Source organism: Chrysemys picta, chromosome 25 (assembly GCF_011386835.1).
Source record: "Chrysemys picta bellii isolate R12L10 chromosome 25, ASM1138683v2, whole genome shotgun sequence".
Lineage (NCBI taxonomy): Eukaryota > Metazoa > Chordata > Testudines > Emydidae > Chrysemys > Chrysemys picta.
Genome location: NC_088815.1, coordinates 10,267,692 through 10,289,202, shown reverse-complemented (window position 1 = coordinate 10,289,202; position 21,511 = coordinate 10,267,692). Strand labels below are relative to the sequence as shown.

Here is a 21,511-nt window from a genome sequence, read left to right as displayed (position 1 = left end):
CAACGCTTTTGTTGTAGCTCTGGAAATCCCTGCTCTGCAAAGGTTCAATCCCCTTTTTGACTTCTGCTAAACTCAGCCCCAGAGATCTCTAGTGGCATTGAGTTCCGCAGGCTAATTGTGCCTAACAGGGAGGAAGCCAGCATTCCTGCTGCCCGTGCCAGACCTGCCCTGTGGATGATTAAAGGACGGCAGCCTCCAGGCCTGTCAGTCATGCATTAAGCACAGTTATTGTCCAGCCATTGCGCTTGGTCTTTTCCAGCTCTTAAAAAGAAGAACAGGAGTACTTGTGGCACCTTAGAGACTAACAAATTTATTAGAGCATAAGCTTTCGTGGACTACAGCCCACTTCTTCGGCTGCATAACGAAGAAGTGGGCTGTAGTCCACGAAAGCTTATGCTCTAATAAATTTGTTAGTCTCTAAGGTGCCACAAGTACTCCTGTTCTTCTTTTTGCGGATACAGACTAACACGGCTGCTACTCTGAAACCTTCCAGCTCTTAGTTTCTCCAACTGCCTCAGGCCCCTGGGGGTGCTTTGGTTGGCTCTGAGCACTAACCCCATTTAAGCAGATCCGTGTCCCCATGCTGCAGAGAGTGTAATTGGCTTTGGGAAGGGGAGCGGCGCATTCAGCTGTTTGCCCAGAGCAGGTGCTCTCAAAGGTGCAATCCGTCTCCTCGTGGCAGAGCTCCCCTTGGAGTTTATAGACACATTCATGGCTGCAGCACAGGCCCTGGCTTGAGCTGGAAGAGTGAGAAACGTACATATAAACACATGTAAGTAATCAACAATGTTACGGAGCTGCAGGCTATGACCTGAACCATAACCGCCCTAGGTCAGCTCCCATGCTGCTCTTCGCTCTGGCCAGTGCTTGACACCCTCCCAATTCATTTTTAGGTGGGTTTGGTTAGCCGAGGTGGTATTTGTCTGGCGGTTTGAGCGTGGGGCCCTGGGAGCCAAGACTGCTGGGTGTTATGCTCAGCTCTGCAAAGGGAGTGGAGACTAGTGGTTAGTGCAGGGGAAAGGCAGGCAGGGCTCCTGGCTTCTCTACCCAATTCTGCGACTGACTCGCTATCAAGTCCCTTCAACCCAGACCTTCCAAGGGATTTAGGCACCTACACTGATTTCAAGGGGAGTTAGGTGCCTAAATTTGAGGCGTGGACCTCTGTTTCTGCCTCTGACAAATGGGTCTAATACTACCCAGTGGGGCAGGGATTAAATAATGAAGGTTAGCTCTGGATGAAGGTGGTGTAGAAATGGAAGACAGTGGCTTCCGGAATCAAATGGGAGAAGAAGCCAAGACCCGTAGCGTAACTGTACCCAGAGCCAGCCTTTCTCCCAGTAGTGACTCAGGGAAGGTACAGAGACTGTAAAGGGCTGGGGAGGGGCAGCCTTCTTGGAGCAAACCCAAGGGGCTTTGATTGGACAGGAATTAAACACATCCTATGACTGTTATTCTGTCTCCCTGCCCTGTCCGGCTTGTTCATCTCCTCCGCCTGCCTTGTAGCCTGGAAGCTCTTTCAGGCAGGGGCTGTCATTTCCTAGATGTCCGTGAAGCCATCTGAGCTCTCCCAGGAGAGGATGGTTCAGTGATTTAAGCATCAGGTCTGAAAATGCCTAGACACCGTGGAATCACAGGGTCAGAGCCCAACAAGGGGTCAGATTCACGGTGCCACGTTCCGTGAGGTTTATTACGTGGGGGCCTCTTGGACACTTCTCGTAACTAACACAGCTCGCTCCCTGCAGTGTCCAGTGAGGGCAAGAACGCACCCTCAAAATGCACCTTTTAAGTAACCTTTGGCATCTCCAGCAAACTGCCATGTGGGGGATTTTGGAACGACTGTAAAACAAGTGCCCCCTCCAGAGTCTGCATGGGAGGGGAAAGAACCACTGATCAGACACTGTAGACCAGTGGTTCTCAACCAGGGGTACCTGTACCCCTAGAGGTACACAGAGATGTTCCAGAGGCTACATCAACTCATCTAGCTATTTGCCTGGTTTTACAACAAGCTACATAAAAAGCACTGGCGAAGTCAGTCCAAAATAAAATTTCATATGGACCCTGACTTGTTTATACAGCTCCCGGTGCTGTACACTGAAATGTAAGTACCATATTTATATTCCACGTGATTTATTTTATAATTATATGGTCAAAATGAGAAAGCCAGCCGTGGTTCAGTACTAGTGCGCTGTGACACTTTTGTATTTTTGTGGCTGATTTTGTCAGCGAGTCGTTTTGAAGTGAGGTGGAACTTGGGAGTAGGCAAGACAAATCAGACTCCTGAAAGGGGGACAGTCGTCTGGAAAGGTGGAGAGCCCCTGCTGGAGACGCCTACCTGCACTGCACTCCTGGCTTCAGCCTACACCGGATGCCGTTTGGCTCCTTGGCAGCATAGCAGCAAGGGTCAGAGTCATTGTTGCCCACGTCGCATTCCTCCCCTGGATCTACAATTTGATTCCCACAGATGGGGCGGTCAGTTTCTGCCAGGGGAGGAGAAAAACAGCCATCATCACAATGGTTTCCCTATCTCGAGATGCAGCCATACCAGGTCAGATCATTGGACCAGCACGTCTAACAGTGGCATACTTTTGATGCTTGGTGACAATAGCCAATGATGCCTTAAAGTTGTTTTTTACGATGATGTGTATTGCGGGAAGGGACGGGGAAGAGCAGAATTTCTTATCTGGCCCGTGTCCCCTCTGCTTGTGCCCTGACGTGTGAGCTTTGCTTGACCTTTATTTTGAGCATATTTTGTCCTTGGTCCTAAAATTACTCAGCACTTTTATAAAGTCTAGCTGCAGTGAGTCTTTCCAAATTTACCAGCTGTCAGTTTTATGGAATAACCCCTTATTCCTCTAATATGGTACTGCTAAAAAGAGAGACTGAACCATCTTCGTTGGCCCCTTCCAAATGTTAAATACCCCAGTCAAGGCCTCGCTGAATCAATCTATCTATCCTTATGCACATCTATCTCTTCTTCCCGCCCTCCCATACACACATCTGTTTAATCACCATAATATTCTATTCTATTTTAATCATGAATCATCACCCCATAGTTGTGATATCCAGCTGCCTCGCCCAGATTAATAATTCTAGATTTTGCAAATATTTTGCCATCTGTGAGACCTGCCTCCAACTCCGGTGAAGCAAAATTTACCCCTTTATTATAAAATCCTTCCCAGATTAAGAGCTCTCTTGGCCCTGAGCAAAGAACCCGTGAATTATCTGCAATGCATGCTGGGTGGAATTTAAACAATTCAAACACAGCTACCGGGTCTTACCAACAAAGCACCTGTCCTTCTTGGCTCTTAGGATGTTCCCGATGTATTCAATGCTGCACGGGGAGAATTTGTCGTTGTTGTACTGCCATCCGTCTGTGGCGTAGCTGAACATCAGGTAGTTCCCATGCGTGGTGTCGAAGCTGAAACGGGCGCACTCCTCACTCTCATCGTGCTGAAACAGAAGATCAGACTCTTGGAATACAGGAACAGAGAGCGCGCTGATTCTATTGTCTGAACATAAAAACGGGGTTAGAATCTTAGAGGCCCTTAGATGTTCATATGCAGTACAATCCTTTCATGTTATTAATATGTAACAGAATCATCATAATACATGGCTATCGCACATTTCATCTCAAATTGTTTCACAGACTTTATACAGTCAGTGTCATCTAGCGTCCTAGGCTTCAAAAGCCCTGGGTTCCAGTCCTGGCTCTGCCCTCACCTGCTGGGTGACCTTGGGCAAGTCCCTTCCCTGCTCTGTGCCTCGGTTTCCCCTCGCAGCCTTTGGCTTGTCTATTTTTAATAAAATCCAAGAAAACACCCCCCCCAAACTCCTCCCCCAAGCAGAGTTCTGACCCCAAAAAGGGAGAAGTGCCACAGACTCTGCAAAGTCTGCTAGGGACTTCGCTATTGCTATTGATTTGACGTGGAAGGTGCTTAGACAGCAGAATAAAACCCTGAGATAGACAAGACAGTAGGCTCTTCAGAGCAGAGTCTGTCTCTTCCTATGGGTATATACAGCACCTAACACAATCAGTCTCTGATCTCAGTTGGGCTCTGTAGCAACACTGCATTGTTGTTTATATAATTATCTTGCATATTAACAATATATTATTCATAATACAGTGTGTAATGAATAACAACAATAATAAAGCGACGGCACAGGAATGGTTCACTCAACCAAATGCAGCCACCTCTGGGGTAGAACACAGCAGCCCAACACCACCCAGTTTCATCATCCACCTGCTGCCATCCCTGATAGTTGCTCTCTTCAGTCAACTTTTCCAGCATCTCCGGGATCAGTGAGGGTCCTGAGGGAGGACAAAGGCCTGAGGAAGATCCCGCATCCCAGCCCCAGCCAATGCAAAAGACGCCATGGGATCTTTAACGCTTACCCCGAGCAGGCAAGAGCTTGGGTTTTAGCGTCTCGCCTGGAAGAGCAGCTCAACACAGCCCAGCAAGTCCGTGTATCTGTCTCATGGAATCTGAGCCTAGACTTAAACCTCTGGTTCAGGGGAGCAAGTTATTGTAAACCCGAGGTCAGCCCCTCTGACTCAGCGTCCACACAAGCAGGTAAATTCACCCCTCATTACACAAGCTAGTAACCCAGCAAATCCATCAATGCAGACTCCACGGTTCTTTCACGTTACAAATCCTAATTAAATATTACAAAGCCCTGGGCTTCGTGATACAAGCCAATAAGTGAATTCAACAGCAATATAAACCTATCCAGTCACGAACAAAGCCCCAGCCACGCACCCTCCCGGAGGCGTGCGAAAGCGTTTGAATGCCAGCCATTTGGCAGCTTGGCTGCTGCACCCAGCTTCCTCGAAGCAAGAGTTAAAAAAAAACTAGGGAACAAGCCCAGGCTGCAAGGTTTGGGGGTGCTCAGAACCCAGGGTTTGTTCCGGACACATTTCCAGAACTAAGGTGTATCCCTGTTTAGGGCCGGATCCAAAATCAATGGAAAGATACCCAGTGACTTTATTGGACTTTGGAACAGCCCTGTGGGAAATGAAGATGGGCCAGTTGGTAAGGTATTAGCACAGGGCCCCTCCAGACCTGGGTTCTATGCCAAATTCCCTGTGTGAGCTTGCATCTGCTCTGTACCTGTGTTTGTAAAGTGCTTTGAGATCCCTGGGAAATGTAAACTATTATTGCTGTTCTCTCCGCCAAGCAACTGGTTCGGCTGTTTGTCAAAGGGGAGGCTTTCAGGCCAACACCTGCCTTTGCTTTTCAATGTCACGCCCACTGTGTCATGCACCCGCTGTACTCACCGGAGCTCCCAGGCTGTGGCCAAGTTCATGGGCCAGAGTGATATGGAGAATCCTAGGAGGCAAATATTGGCCATATTTCTGCAGCGTGATCAAGCCAGTGTTCAGAGACACCTCCTTGTCCCGGAATTTCCTGTGTTTGGAACATATCCCCCCCAAGTCGCCTGAAACAGAAAGGAAAAACAGACGGTCTTGGTGACGCAAGCCGGAAAAGCAGGGAGCAAAGCACCTGGGTCTGGAAGCTGCTCAGAATGCAGAACTCCTGCAGATTTCAAGCCAGTGTTCTGCACTTGGACCAGCTACAGGTCTGGGGGGGGGGGAGGCTGTGGGATGATGTAAAAGACAAAGTCTCCGACTGTTGATCTAGCACAATAGGGCCCTGTTCATGGTTGCGGCCTTTAGGTACTACATGAATATTAACAGCAGTAGCAGGTTTCAGTTTCCTATCAGAGGAGAACGCAGTGAGGCAGAGGGCGTGCGCTTTCCAAGTGCTGCTGGTTTATACCACCTGCCCTTGAGCAGAGATGGTCACGAACAGCATGCAGGCAAGGCCTCTGTCAGAACTCTCTGCCCAGACTCCAATGCTGCAAGCAACTCGTCCCCAATCATCAACTCTAGTTAGAGACACTCAGAGCAGAAACTCTCTTGCTATTTGCAACAGCTCCCCCATGTGAATCTGCATCACAAAACCAAACACATTTCTGTAACCACTACACACTGAGCACATGCTAAGAAAAAGAACACTTAAGACTATGTGTAACAGCGCCACCTGGTGTCTCCAGTAATAATGATCCCACTTATCATTGGACAAAACATTATACAAATAACCAAAAGCTCTTTCTTACCAGCTTGTCCATTAAAAGCAATCCCAAGAACTCCGCTGTAATCCCTGTCAGTGAGGAGGTAGGAGAGACAATAGCTATTCCAGTTGGAACCGGAGTGCAGCATCAGCAGCATTTCTGGGCCGATGAAAGGTGACTTCATAGAGCCAGAAGGATGGTTCTCCTGGATTATCTGCAGAATGGACACAACACAAGCCAGCCAGGCAGGCGATTACTGCCTGTGACGCAGAGCAGGGGAGACGCCCAATGAAAACTGCAATTGCTACCACCATAAATGAGATTTGAATGCGCAACCTGAGAGTGAAAGACCCCTGACCCATCCAGGCCCCTTCAAATCACCTCTTGTCAGGCCAGTTTTCATTCACCTCCACACTGCCCGCTAGAAAATTCAATCTGAAACCCGTCTGCCCTGGCGTTTGAGTTTTGAGACAAACCCAGCTCTAAGTGCCCGGTCGACTTACATTGAGGGTTTTCACTTTGAAGTCGATGTGCCTGATACCGTCAAAATTTGCACCTTCGTAAATTGCATTCACAGCTTTTATGTAGCTAGCAATCTGCAGGGGGAGACAAATGTTCATATGACCAAAAAAAGCACCCACGCTTTTTGTGACTGGAGCAGGACTCAGAAGATCTGGGTTTTATTCCTGGCTCTGCTATGGGCCTGCTGGATGACCTTAGGCAGATCATGTCAACTATCTGTGCCTCGGTTTCCCCATCTGTAAAATGGAGATCTTGATACTGACATCCTTTGTGACGCGCTCTCAGATCTGCTGATGAAAAGCACTCGATGAGAGGGAGGGATTATTTTTATTCTCCTCACGTGTGAACTGATCGGAAGCATAAAGAAAAATGCGGGTAGCAGGTCTTATTGTTCTTGTTCTGATGGGGGAAAAAAAAGGATTCCGCTTTACAGAAGGTTAGTCCACAATCTAATGGACATTGTTTTAGCAAAAGGCTACAGCGAGCCCTACAGGGCAGAAGCGATCCCCCTGGCAGTTCCCCTGACAATAATATACCTAAAACGTCTTCTTATTTCTAGGGCACTTGTCCCTAAAGGCCCCATCCATGATCAGGGCCCATGGTGTTAGATGCAGGACACACAGCGCTCGTAATCTAAATGGGCAAGGGAGACAAAGGAATTATTATTATGCCCATTTTACAGGTGAGGAACTGGGGCCCAGAGAGATTAAATGACTCGCCCTGGGTCATCCAGGATGTTGACAAAGGAGACAGGAATTGACCGCAGATCTCCTGAGTCTAAATCCAAAAAAACCCCTCTCGAACATAAGTTGATGCTGCTTTGTAGTTTCAGTTGTACAGCTCACATCTGCAAGACCTGGTCCACACTTAAAATTGGATCGACCTAGCTAGGGGGCTCAGGGCTGTGAAAAATTTCACTCTCTGAGCACTGCAGTTAGGTTGAACTAAACTCTGCTGTAGACACGGTTAGGTCGACAGAAGAATTCTTCCATCCATCTCTTGGAGAGGTGGATTACCTACATCAATGGGAAAATCCCTTCTGTTGACGTAGGAAGCTGTGCCACTGTAACGTAGACATGGCCTAACCCCTTTCACGGTGTTGGCTTTGTACTGTTAAACAGCTGCCAAGTTCCTCCACCAGAGGTGGCTGCATTTCAGTGGTGGGTGAATGGATGGGATGCGAAGGTGCCATTTAAACACTAACATCATTACAATGGCGACGTTTTATACAGCAAGACAAGCATTTTAGTAGCATGATATTTGTCAAATGTTCTTTTTGGATTACACAATGAACATTAATAAATATTAATTCATTAATTAAAAACACCCAGTTTCTTACCTGAGCAATCACTGCTTCGATAGTGCCAAATCTTTGGTAGAACAAGTAGTCGGCTTGAAGGTACAGCAAGCAGGACGTCCTAGAGTAATCCAGACTCCTTCTCTGCCTCTCCAAGGTTTCTCCCTTTTCGGCAAGAGTTAAGTGCATAGTAAGATCCTCAGTTAAAGTTGAACAAAACAGCAGCAACTTCGGTTAGGAACATAGGCCCTGATTCAGCAAAGTCAAGGGGATTGATGCAGGTGCATAAAGCCAAATATGTGCTTCATGCTCCGCGGAACAGTGATGCTTTGCTAAATCAAAGCCAATGGCCCTGACTGAGTGGATCAGACCAGTGGTCCGTCTAGTTCAGCGTCCTGCCTCTGAGCGTAGCCAGAACTGGCTGGTCCGAAGGAAACCGCAAGCACAAATGGATGTTTAGGGACTAGCCTGCCATAGTTTGCTCACAGAGGAAATTCCTTCCTAGGACTCACGTTAACCTTTAAATTTGTTCCAGTTCATCTGGGTTCCCATCCTGAGACCTGCCTTCAAAACCAACCCAAAACTTCAAAGCCAAGTTCAGCTGAAAGCCACCCACGTTTTGGCTGGTGTCCGATGGAAGCCAGAGACAGATGAGCGGCTGACTGACCAACCACAATGAAGCGTGTTTCTAAGGGCTTTCACCTCCCTCTGCAGCGCCAGCATGGGGCACCGGCATAGCGCACCTAATCAATTCCCTGCCATTGCAGGGGCAACGGGCAATGGTGCACCTCAGTCTCTCCTGCTCTTTGCCTGTGGCACACAACAGTTTAGTCTCCTGAGGACCGGGGTGCTTTGATCTAACTAAGGTTACTGGGATCAATATAGGGGTCTCTGGGTGAAATGTAATGGCCTGTGATCTGGAGCGTCGCCAGCTTTTCTGCCGCCCTAGGCAGCGGAAGGTCCCGCCCCAAAATGCTGCCCCCCACAGAAGCGTCGGAAGGTCCCGCCACCGAAATTCTGCTGCAGTCGCCGCCCCCCAAATTGTAGCACCCTAGGCGACCGCCTAGATCGCCTAATGGGTTGCGCTGGCCCTGCCTGTGATACACAGGAGACCAAACTAAATGTATCTAATGGTCCCTTTGGACCTAAAACTTTATGAAATTATGAGATGAAACTGACGAAGCTTGGCCCAGGGTTTTGGAATTATAATTTGCCTCAAGACTCAGGGATTTTGTTTGCCTGGACTAAACTAAATATGGGCCCAAACAACTGCCTCTCTCCCCCCCCACCCCCACCCCGACCCACCCACATCTTAACTCTCCCAAATAAAACTGAGAGAAAAGTTTCACATTTTGAAATTTCAATGAACTTTTGAATTGGGGTGTGGGGAAAGCAGGAAAAAACTGTTGATGGCATGTTTGCAGTCTCTCTACCCCGCCCTCCCCCCCCGCACACACACACTTTTTGGCTCCAGCTTGCAAATATTTTTTTAAATTTCAGGTTTCGGACAAAATTGCAAATTTCAAAAATTCACCAAAAAACTTGGGGAAATGTTTAAATTTTTTTTTTAAACCAACCAACCAACTCTTCTCCCAAATGCAGAGGACGTTCTGAGCTGGACCCCGCATTCTCAGCCATATAATTAGCCTCCTGTCTCTTTCTCGCTGGGAACCCACAGACCATAACAGTTAGCTAGGAAAGAGAGATCCAGGCCTCTGAAAAGCGAAGTCCTTAGAATTCCATCATGTCACATTCTACACAGACGTATTCAGTGAATTCAAAGCAATCAATGCCCCCGGGCAGTCTTTTTTTTTTTTTTTTTTGCAGCACAATCTTAAAATTATTTCATTTCCACGTAAGATGCTTCTCTTCAATTTCACTTCACCTTTAATTTTAGCTCTTGCTGGAAATTCTGCAAGACCTGATGTGTTCTCCTTGTCAAAGGAGCAGAGTCTGGATCTTCTAAAATGGAATAATCTAGAGCAGAAATTCAGATGTTACTCAAAGAAATATCACAATGGGATGATACGCAAAACGAGCGACGTCACTTCCAAACACCCATGGGCAATACTGAGCGTGCTTGTGACAGAGGATTGGGGATCAGGACTCCAGGGCTTTATTCCCAGCTCTGGGAGGGCAGTGAAGCCCAGTGGCTAACGCAAGGGTAGATTGGGAGTCAGGACTCCTGGGTTCGTTCCCAGCTCTGCCACTGACTAGCTGGATGACTGTAGATGTGTCAGTTCATTTCGCTGTGCTTCAGTTTTCCCACGTGCAAAATGGAACATCAGAATGCACCGTTGAAAGGGGATTTGCGAGTCTTAATGACTGTATTCGGTGTTTACGAAATCCTTAGAGGTCAAGAGGGGGAAGTGCAAAGGGAACAGGCCACCACAGCAGGGGAGACTGAAGTGCCAAGAATCGTTTTACTATGCTCAGTCGTGCCAAAGCCGAGTTGAGGACTCACCAATGTCGCTTTCATGGTGGATGAGAGCATGGCCTGGCGACGTCACATTGCTGGCAGATGCACCAGGAGCCTCCACGTAGTAGGTGCCATTCTTGGTTCTGATAAACCCTTTGAAAAGGCCATTGATGATGGCACCATGGCAGAAAGATCCAGGCTCGTCTGTTTTCAGGCATCCAGACATAGACAATGAGAAGGAACCTTGACCTGGTTCTCCCCCCTGGTAACTGAAGGGCCTGCCTGGGGTTAATAACTATGGATCAGCTGTTCATATCTAGGCTGACTGGCCCCTGGATTCTGGGTATAGCTCATCACCAAGGTGTGGAGCAAAAGGCAACCTTATTCCAGAACCCACTGCCGTGGCTGTTGTAGGGCATGTAACCCTCTGCCCCTGCCAATTCTAGCACTCTGGGCTTGCCTCAGCATTCGGGCTCCAGCGTCACTCATTGCTGGGGGGGGGGGGGGGGGGGGTTGCCTGATACAATGGCCACGGGGGGTCACTCCAGAGCAAATCAACTGGCTCCCTGTCCTCTGGACTCCCTGCAACGTTCCCAGCCACTGCTGATCCCAACGTTCCAGGATGCACCAGACTGAACTCAGCCCCCCCATGCAATACTGCTAGTCCTGGGAACGTTGGCAGTGCCCGGCACAATCAAACCAGGTGCCCAAATCGCTGTCAGTAAGGATGGGAGCTGCATTAGTGTCTGTGGAACAAGTCTGATGGGGCTCAGTTAATGTGCCAGCAGGTAGGTGCCCACAGCACAAAACCACCAGCACAACTAAGCGGAAAGACCTGAAAGAGAAGGGGCCCTGGAGTAGGAGCTCCCGTCTCTTCCAGGTCGGAGGATCAGGCTGCATGCCCTGCTCTGACTATCCTATGGCAGGATTTCATTCTGCAGGGCTCTATCTAATTTTTACCTTGCAAGACACCAGAGTAAATGAAAGAAACATCTGTAGGCTCTGAGGTGGCCTTCCCGGTTATCTCAAAGTCTCTGGCGAAAGCACTCGTGTCCCTGCTTAACCTCAGCTTGAATGTCCTGGAAGGTAAGCGAAAAGGTGAAGAGTGAGTCACAGGACTTCAGGGATGCTGGTCTGTGACTGGAGCTCCCAGGCGCTACCACAGTACAAATGATCGGTACTAATAACGCTATGCATACAATCTGAAACAAAACAGAATAGGCAAAGGTATTCCCTCAGTTCCTGCAACAAAAGTGAAGGTCCCTACGGTACAGAGCCCCTTGATTTCCGATTATTATTGGGCTGCAAACCACAGTAACTTTAAGCCAAGCAGGATTTTACCCATATGCACAAAGACATGGGCTCACGTGACACGACACCCCATATTCATCCTAGTAATATTATGATATGATTCTGGCATAGCTGTGATGGATTTTGTACAAGACGGGTCATGTCAGGCGTCATTGGGAAAGTTATGATTTGCCGAATATGATTATCCTGTTTGTATGCGTGCATCATTTTTGGATTCGAAGTTCTGGCTATGGGTCTGCATTTCAAATGGGCTTACTCTGGAAAACACCCACAGCCAGCCTTTCAGGTACAACAACGAAGAAGTCAGCCAGTGCTAATGGCTCATCGACAAAGACAATGGGCTGTGGAATAGCTGAACCTTCCTGTGAACGTTCGGCCAGCCTGTAAGTTATGGCTGCTATAACTTTTCAAGGACATGTGACCCAGACCACATGACTCTGAGCTCCATTCTGGGGTGTCAGTTAGGGTGACCAGACAGCAAGTGTGAAAAATCGGGACAGGCGGTGGGGGGTAATAGGCGCCTATACAAGACAAAGCCCCAAATATTGGGATTGTCCCTATAAAATCAGGATATCCGGTCACCCTAGGGTCAGTATTTTTTTCACACACTGGTCTGGCAACCAAGTTTGAAACAAAGGGTTCCTGCCACATGCTAAAGCTATTTAAGGCAGGGAGTGACATCATCAATTGTTCTTTACTCCCCTAGGGGAGAGGGATAGCTCGGTGGTTTGAGCATTGGCCTGCTAAACCCAGGGTTGTGAGTTCAATCCTTGAGGGGGCCACTGGGGCAAAAAATCAGTACTTGGTCCTGCTAGTGAAGGCAGGGGGCTGGACTCAATGACCTTTCAAGGTCCCTTCCAGCTCTAGGAGATAGGTATATCTCCATATATTATATTATTAACTGGACACCTAAGAGGAGCGGCAAAAGAAAAGGACTCGGAAAGGGGGGTGGGGATCCCCAGCTGCAAAGCAAATGCAGCTTGTGCCTTAAGAATCTGCAAGCCGGCTTGTACCATCAGCCAGGGTGAGAATTTGCTAATTCCTACCCTATCTGTCTAGTATCTTAGGCTTAGTTTGCGTTTTTGTTCATTTACAAGGCAATCTGCTTTGATCTGTTTGCTGTCACTTAAAATTTATCTTGGTAATTCATAAACTTATTTTATGTTTTAATCTAAACCAGTAGGTTTGGAGTGAAGTTGGGGGAATCTTAGCTCAAGGGGCGGGAGCTGTTGGTTTTCCTCCCCACGTTGAGGGAGGGGCGAACTCTATGAGCTTACGCTGTGCAGTTTCCTGTGCAGCGCAAGACGGCATAACTCTGGGTTTATCCTCCAGCCGGCGGTGTGTGGCTGGTCAGAGAGTCTGCAGCAGGGTGCGTCCCTGCCTGGGTGAAGGCTGGTGGAAGTGTAAGACCGGGAGCGGGTCCAGCAGGTTGTCACCTGGGCTGGTGGGTCAGGGGGGCTCAGTGATACCCCAGTTCCAGGTGGCACCCCGGGGGGAACCCGTCACAAACGTACCTCTGATAGGCTTGGAATTCGAACTGGATGGTTTTTTCATGCTCTTCTGTGGCTCTTTTTGCCCTCTGATGCATCCATTCCAAAGCTGCTCTGTCATAAGCCACTTTCTCCTGGTACTTTACAAACGGCCTTAAATACTCAACGCTATTGACTAAAAAGGGAGGAAAAAGACATAAAACAGGAACGCAGGTTTTGAAATGAGTAGGTTTGCATTTGCTCTAGTCCTTGAGGAGGAAGAACTGGTCTAGTGGTTAAAGCACAGGGCGGGGAACTCGGGAGGCGTCTGCATTGCAGCTGTGGGCAAATCTCCCAGCCTGGCTAGACTGACTTGTGCGAGCTCCGCTCAAACTAGCACACTAAAAATAGCCAGGTGGACATGGCTGCCTGAGTCCAAGCCCACCTGACACCCTGAGTCTGAGCTCAGCTAGCTAGCCTGGGTGCAGCTGTCTCCGCCACCACGTCCACACTGCTCTTTTCACCCAGCTAACACATGTCCGTCTACCTGGGCTAGAAGCCACGCTCCCTTGTGCCGGGTAGACAAACCTTAAGAGGCTTGTGTTCTGTTCCTGGCTCTGCCAGAGATTTCTTGTGCGACTTCGTTGCCTCAGTTTCCCCATTTGTAACAACAGCAGTGCTCGTGAGACTTAAGGGCGACCTAGTCACGTACAGGGTTAGAGCTGGGTCAGACTTAAATAACCCACTTAATAAGCCCTCTCCCAGCCCTGCTCCCTCAACAAAAATCCGCTTGTCATGGATACACCTGACTTGCTGGTTCTCCGCAAACGGCGCATGACTGCAGTCCGTGCAGAAGCAAAACAGTTTTTCCCACACAAAGGCTGCAGTGACCTGGCACAAAGTTTCAGCTTAGGTGTGTGATCCCTGAATGCAATTCTCCCCTTTTCATCCACAAAGTTCCTGCAATACTCTCTCTCCTCAAAGACCCCAGTACGCAGATGGACATGGATACCCCAGCACGCACAGGAACCTGCGGTAGCTCCAGATGCTATATAAGTAAAGATGGGGTGGGAAGGTGGCCTGGGAGGGGCAGGGGCATGTTCTTTTTTCAGTTGGGTTAAAGAAAACCAAATCAGGCAAATTTCAATTTTTCCATGTGGCAGGACAATCCTCGGTTTATAACATTAAAATAAACCCGGGGCTAGTGTCAAAAATGGGACTGATTTTTCCGTTGCTGAAAAGAGCTGTTTGGAGTTATCAGACCCCCTCATGCACAGGAGCGCCATCCTGCCAGCTCCATGCAGGGGCCTAGACAGGCTGGGAGTGGGAGAAAGTCTCTAGCTAGCTACGGTCCTGACATGGCCCCCATGGCTGTAGTATGTGAGCATCTCACCATCTTTAATGTATTTATCCTCACAACTCCCCTGTGGGCTAGGGAAATGCTAGTGTCCCCAATGGGGAAACTGAGGCACTGACAGACCAAGGCCTAGATTCTCAAAGGTATTTAGGCATCTAAGTCCCATTGAAATCAGTCGAAGTTAGGCACCTAAATCCCTTGGACTTGCCCATGGTCACAGGGAGTTTGTGCTGAAGCAGGGACTTGAACCAGGTCTCCTAAGTCATAAACCACTTCATCGTCCTTCCTCCCTTCAGCCCCTATGCTGCTTGGTTCGGAGGCTGCTCTGCTCACCAGTCTGGGGAGCAGGAACCACTTCTTTCCAGGACAGTGGAGGAGGATGCAGACTTCACATGGACACGGGGGCTGGTCCCTGCACCTGAGTGCGGAATGGGTGAATAACCCTACTGTCCTGGCCTTTGCCTACATGCGCAAGTTACATGGGCTTAAGTAGAGGTGTGATTTGAAACTGATTTAGCGAAGCCAGTGCAAAGCCCTCCATGGGCTTATTTTGGTTAGGTACGGGTGTAAAGCAAACTGAAGGAAGAGCATCCACACGGGGGTTGGGCTAGTTTAAAAACCGATTGGCGGTAAACCAGTGCACCCATTCACCGAGTAACATTCTACAAGCACTTTGCACTGGTGCAAATGACAGCACAGGGGGGGCTAGACAATGGAGAATCTGAGTTCAGTCTTAACACTCAGGGCCCTGACAGTGGGCTCCGCCCCTACTTATCTGGTCCAGAGCTTAGGTGAATAGTCCGGACCAAATAGTCCAGGTTTGCAGCATGCCTACAAGAAGTTAACTTGTTTGTTGCCTCTTTGTTATTCTTCCCTCCATAACGTTTGCTACTAATTTGCTGAAATATTTCCTGCTCTCTTACTGATTCTCAGATCAAATGTGCACCATTTCCTTTCCCCTCAGGAGAGGTCTGATCCTGAGGCCCAGATCCCCAAAGGTATTTAGGTCCCCGAACGCCTGTTGAAACCAGTGGGAATTAAGCATTAACACTAGCAACTCCCCCCAGAGGTGAGTGAAAAGCTTGGGGGTTAACATGGAATGCCAGGAGGCAGGACCTTGGCTGGTGACTTCACTAGGGCTACACCAGTTTTCACAACTGTGGGCCAGGCCCACTATGTTTCAGATCAGGTACTTTTTTCATTATCTACAAAGGATACACTGGAAACCTCTAGGACTGGCCTCAGAAGTCTGTCTAATGAGCAGTTAGTAATGACGAGCCCGTCTCCTCTTATGCCCCTTTCACACTAGTCTTACATCATGGGCCGCAGAGGTTACTCCTCATTGAGGCCAGATTGCACTCAAGCGCCGTAACTTTGGCAGACTATTTCCCTCCTTGTACAGGGGCCGTTATGAGACCCAGCTAAGGAATCCCAGTGGGACCTGGCTTGGTTCCTTTGCGAACAGGGCTGCTGCTGGCCGGCAGCCCCTCTGCTGTGAGGAAACCACATTTGCAGTCATTCCTCGCTGCACTTCTCAGATATCAAACCACGAGAAAAACAAGCAAAAAATCTGCCTACCTGAGCCGCCGCTTTGGGCAATGACCAGGCTGCACAGAGCTAGACTAGCAAAGCACCGAGGAGCAATCATGGCGTTGGCAGAGGTACGTTCCGTTTGAGGTGCGTCAAGAGAAGGGATTCTTCACCCCAGGGCGTAGTTTACAGGGAAATACATCATCGCTCATGACCCTGCCTGCACGGACTTGCTTAGAAGAGCTGAAGAGTTTGCATTCTAGGGGTGAGATTTTTTCCAAAGCAGGCAGGCGGCAGCCCGCGCTCTGCTCCCGTTGACTTCATCCGGAGCAGAGCGAACCTAGCATTGAATTCTCAAAACACCCTTCAGCGTTGGTAGGGTGACCAGACAGCAAGTGTGAAAAATCGGGACAGGGGTGGGGGGTAATAGGAGCCCAAAAATCGGGACTGTCCCTATAAAATCGGGACATCTGGTCACCCTAAGCGTTGGGCCTTCATTCAGCAGTATAGGTCTGTCTCCTTTAACGGGAATTAGAATTGCTTTGTTTTCCCATTGGGGCTTTTACATGCTTCAGCCAGTTTCACGTGAGAAGAGGTACAGACTGTTGAGAAGCTTGTCCTGCCGTTGCGGAGGCGGCAGCTGGGTTTGCGGAGAGTAACTCAGCAGTACATGTGGCACATGGCAGCAGCATTCAGTTCGTCTGTATTTTGTTGGGTAGTAAATACACTTAAAATACAGCTGGTCTATATTTCCAAAAGCGATTCGTTGATCTGGGGTGCCCAACTTGAGGCAACCAAAAGGGCCCCTGTTTTCCAAGCGTGGGTGCTTGGAAGGTATCACACATTGGGCTTCTGAAAAATTATGTCCCCCCAAATCACTAGAAAAACGTAGGCCAACATAGAATAAGGCAAGGAGACAGTTTGATTATGTATTTAGCATGTTTGTTATGGCAGTGCCGGAGGACCAGCTAAGAACAGGGCCTCATGGTGCTAGGCACTGTACAGTGAGACAGTCCCTGTCCCGAAGTGCTTATACTCTAAATAGAGAAGATAGATTAGGGGGAAAGGATATAAAGAGATTTAAGTGTTGGGATATTTGCTGCAGTTGTTCAAAACAGCTGCCAGCTCTAACGCGGTTTGATTTCTCAGGATGCAACTGAGTTGGCTGCACTTTTTGGCATTTGGGGCATTGCAGAACATGTTGAACGGTTACTGGCTTGAATAAGGCCTTATAGGTTATCAAATCCACCATTAAAATATCACTGATTTGGTACCAAGTGCCACATGGACTACTGCTGCTATTTCGAAAAGGGATGAGCGTAGTATACATTGTTTGCAGTGTTGTTCTAGCCAGTTGGTCCCAGGCTATTAGAGAAACAAGGTGGGTGAGATCAAGAAGACCCTGTAGCTCGAAAGTTCGTCTCTTTCAGCAACAGACATTGGTCCAATAAAAAATATTGCCTCACCTACCTTGTGTGTATACGGTCTAATATGGCCACCTAATGGAATCAGGGAGAAATGCAACTTGTCTTCTGTAACCCCTCGGAGAAAAATCTACACTGAGCTTTCATCTTGAATTTAATTCCTGTTTTCAGATGCAGCAAACCCCACAACAGGGTTAGAAACGGCAGTGCCTTTTTGGAGGTTTGCTCTATAATCTAATTCACGTTGGAATGCACCTGAGACTGCAAACATTTATGGTTCTTTTCTGACTGAACAGTGTAAATAATAAAACCAACCAACCAACCGAAACAATTTAGAGTAAGTTGATTTTATTGGGCTCAGTATCCACTCCCTGGTTTGGGATAAACTAAGTCAACTTACTTGCCTGAGGGAATCTGAACTGTATCAATTACTAGATACAGAAGGATGCTTCTCATCTTTAGCTGTAGGACTTAACACCCAAAGTGCTACATGGTAATAACACCCATCTCCTGATAGTACGTTTCAGCAGTAGATCGCAACGTGTTTCCCTAAGGAGGTATCACTGGATTGTTCTCAAAGCCCTTTAATGATGGGGGATTCCAAAACCTACCTGGTCCAGAGCTCTACCAAGAGCCAGTAGCCCACCGGTCATCAATCATTGTGAAATGTTTGTACTGCTAATATTCAAGGAATTATGTGTCTATGCTGAAAATTATGGTCTTAAGGCAGGTAACCAGGTGACTTGTCTTGGACAGGTTCCTTTCAGGCAAGGGGTAAAAGCTGCTTATCTCCCTGTCTGGTCATTGTGTCTCTTACCTTGTAGGCCTATTTGCAAACTGAGCCAGATTAATAGATTGCAAAATCTACACACAGGAAAAAACAATGGGGTGTGAGGGCAGGGGAACATATTGTTCTATCTGGGGGTGCAAACAGGCATCCAGGATCTTTCACCCAGGAGACAAGCTGACAGCACAACTTGTCTCATGAATGGAAGATCACAGCCAAGCCTGGCTGTAAAACATTGGAAGGACTGTGGGTGAGCATTGTCCGGCAAGTCTAGCCTCTAGAATGCACGTTGATTTTATTTTCTACGTAACCATTTGTCCCCAATCACTTGAATCTCTGTACATCATTACATAAACTGTAAACACGGCTAAGGACTGCAGCGAAGCCGTGAATACTCTACAGTGAGTTTCCAGCAGCACAGGGGCTGGATGTTCAGGGACGTGCTTGGAGGTGCCAATCTGTAGAGAGCATACGGCCTGCATAAGGTCCAGAGGGGAGCTTTTGGGTTGCCAGGGCTGGTGAGTCCGCGAGCTGAGCCCTATCGTGCACAGTCAAGACTTCCCCCCAGCTAAGGGCAGATGGCAGAGAGGTGCATCACAACCCTAGGTACCTCCAGGAGGCATCACAGGAACTCCTGTGAGGGAGGGGGCCCACAGACAGGGAAGGGTCAGCAAGCAGGCTGGTTGGAGTGGGGAGTACTGATGAAGATACACCGGGGCGAGAAGGCTCCATAAAAGGCACTGGGACTTGGGACAGAGGGCTGAGGACAAAGCAGGAGGAGGGAAGGGACCCAGGGGAGACAGTTGGGCTGGCCAGGCTCTGCAGGGAAATGGTGACAGTGGGGTGGGTGTTGGTTCCCCAGCCGAGCAGAGCGTAAGGTCCTGAGACCACACAGTGGGTTGCCCCCTGGAGCAAATGCCTGATTCCCAGTTTTGGGCAGTCGTCAGCGTAACTGTGATGTGACTCATCCATGCACTGCAGTATCCTCTTGTATCTGTCCTACAGCTCATACTTCCAGTGCACGCAATGACGGATCCTCATGGTGTCTGGCTCCCGTTCCCTTCACTACCTTGGGAATGTGGAGTGGCACCTGCCACCCCCACATGTGGGAGCAAGGACACCCAAGCTTCCCTGCCTTATGGCGCCCACTCTCTTCTGCCCCTTTCAGTTTCTCTCCTTTATATGGCCCAGGTGCCTTCTCTTAAGCCCAGCTGGGAGGCAGCTGACAAGTCCCAGGTGGACTGGACCCTGGCCCGTCACCCTGTAATTAGGTGTTTGCAGCAGACGGGTTACTCTTCTGGCCACCAAAAATGTAAAAAAAAAACAAAAAAAGCCTCTAAATGTGTTAAGCTGAAGAGGCTTTTGCATGCAAGAGACACAAATACTACTGTGCCTGCACCAGAGTTCAGGAAGGACGCAGAAGCAGCCTGAGAGCGACCTCAGGGATCAGAAGAGGCAGGGAGTGAACCCAGCATGCAGAGCCCAGCTCCTGGGCCAGGCAGACAGCTACTCTCATGGAGACCTCCTGGAGAGATGAGAGTGGCTGGGCCCAGGAGGATGGGGGCTACCAGGCCACACATGGACCCAGCAGTCACCCATCCTCAGCTTGTAACTGAGTGGTACATACAGTAGCCTCCAACTTTTAAACCCACCCAACCCTCTCTTTCAGCCAGCCAGCCAATCGCAGGGGCACGATGTGTAACACCACAGGGTTACCAAGGTAAGGGGGCAGGGCCATCCCCCACCTCGTAAGCAATTTCCCAGGTTGTGCTGTGATTAGGATGGTAACCACTGCACAGAATGCATTGGAACCCACGATCTGGCCATCTAGGTAGGGAGAAGGGTGAAAATAAGCAAAGATAGGAAAGTTTCCATCTGTCCGAGTTATGTCAGGGATTATTAATGGCGCAGAAGGAAATTGGTATTAATTTAAAAGAAATTTTAATCCTCCCAAGTCATCTTATGAAACCCAACTCCCTCCCCACCCAGGTGCTCCTGGCGCTTTCAATCCAGGGCTTGCAATCCCTTTCATTACCCCCATGTTCCGATTTGCAGCAGCTGCTAAGCGCTAGGTTGATTTCCTCAGATTTCTGACCTGCTCCGGGTTACTGTGGTCACAGAAGCATCTTTTGACCAAGGCAGGGGCGGGCAAACTTTTTGGCCTGAGGGCCATATCGAATTTCCAAAATTGTATGGAGGGATGGGGGAGGCTGTGCCTCCCTAAACAGCCAGGCATGGCCAGGCCCTCACCCCCATCTGACCCCCTCCTCCCCCATCCATCCCTCCCTGTCCCGACCTCCCCGGATCCCCTGACTGCCCCCTGCCGCACCATCCAACCCCCGCCGGGACCCCTGCCCCATCCATCCACACCCCTGCCCTCTATCAAACCCTCCCTGCTCCCCTTACCGCGCTGCCTAGTGCACCAGTGGCTGGCGATGCTACAGCCACGCTGCCCAGAGCACCAGGACAGGAAGCTGTGCTGCCCGGCTGGAGCCAGCCATGCCACCGCACAGCACCGAGCACCGGGTTGGGCAGCACAGCTGCAGAGCCGCGGCACACATTCGGATATAATGTGGTAAAGCAGTGCTGGGGGGGGGGGGGGGGTGCGCACTCTGGTGGATCAAAGCAAGTTCGATATAACGCGGTTTCACCTATAACACGGTAAGATTTTTTGGCTCCCGAGGACAGCGTTATATCAGGGGAGAGGTGTAGTTGTATTGAGGTGGATGTGCGGCCATAACCTCATAGCATAGATGCAGCCTACCCCCGTGGAAGGGGGGTTACTGGTGATGTAGGAACATCTCCCAAAACAAGTTTGTTTCTACTGAGGAAACCTTTGTCCAGCGACACAGCTGCATCTACACTGGGGGTGAGGTCATCATAGCTCTGTCAGTCAGGGTGTGTTCTGTTCACCGCTCTGACCTACATAGCTATGGTGACCTAACCATAAGTGTAGACCAACCCATAAGAATAATGATCCTCTGCCTTGCTTGGGGGCACCACTCAGTGTTCCCTATGTGGACACACACTATTCCAGAATAAAAGTGAGTTCATTCCAGTAAAATTATTCACAAGTGAATTTTGAGAGACCTAGTGGAAATACAAACACTGGACACAAATCTCTGCCTGTTTCCTCATCACTCCAAGAGCCTTACGGGATTTGGTCAGTGTCTGTTCTGTGTTCCTGGACCTTCCTCTCTTTCTTCTCCATCTAGCCTGTTTCTCTGTCCCTAAAATGGCTGGTAAGAGAATCCTCCTTTTAAGTTGCAGTCCCCTTTGTCAGATGACCTCCTGGTCAAATTCTAACTCTGGCATTTGCAGTG

General features: G+C 49.1%; 1 protein-coding gene across 1 annotated transcript in view; it reads right to left on the bottom strand.

Annotated features, from left to right (window-relative positions):
- LOC101953463 (disintegrin and metalloproteinase domain-containing protein 10-like) overlaps positions 1 to 21,391 on the bottom strand; it is a 27,569-nt gene extending 6,178 nt beyond the window's left edge. Inside the window, exons 1-12 of the mRNA XM_005281259.5 lie at positions 16,026 to 21,391; positions 13,136 to 13,286; positions 11,271 to 11,389; positions 10,356 to 10,514; positions 9,777 to 9,868; positions 7,934 to 8,056; positions 6,576 to 6,668; positions 6,118 to 6,286; positions 5,276 to 5,436; positions 3,279 to 3,450; positions 2,333 to 2,477; positions 556 to 739 (exon numbers count right to left, since the gene is read on the bottom strand). Of these exons, the coding sequence (XP_005281316.2) occupies positions 556 to 739; positions 2,333 to 2,477; positions 3,279 to 3,450; positions 5,276 to 5,436; positions 6,118 to 6,286; positions 6,576 to 6,668; positions 7,934 to 8,056; positions 9,777 to 9,868; positions 10,356 to 10,514; positions 11,271 to 11,389; positions 13,136 to 13,286; positions 16,026 to 16,095 (1,638 nt within the window). The 5' untranslated portion in view covers positions 16,096 to 21,391. The remainder of the gene's footprint in view (positions 1 to 555; positions 740 to 2,332; positions 2,478 to 3,278; positions 3,451 to 5,275; positions 5,437 to 6,117; positions 6,287 to 6,575; positions 6,669 to 7,933; positions 8,057 to 9,776; positions 9,869 to 10,355; positions 10,515 to 11,270; positions 11,390 to 13,135; positions 13,287 to 16,025) is intronic.
- Between the last annotated feature and the right edge of the window lie 120 nt (positions 21,392 to 21,511).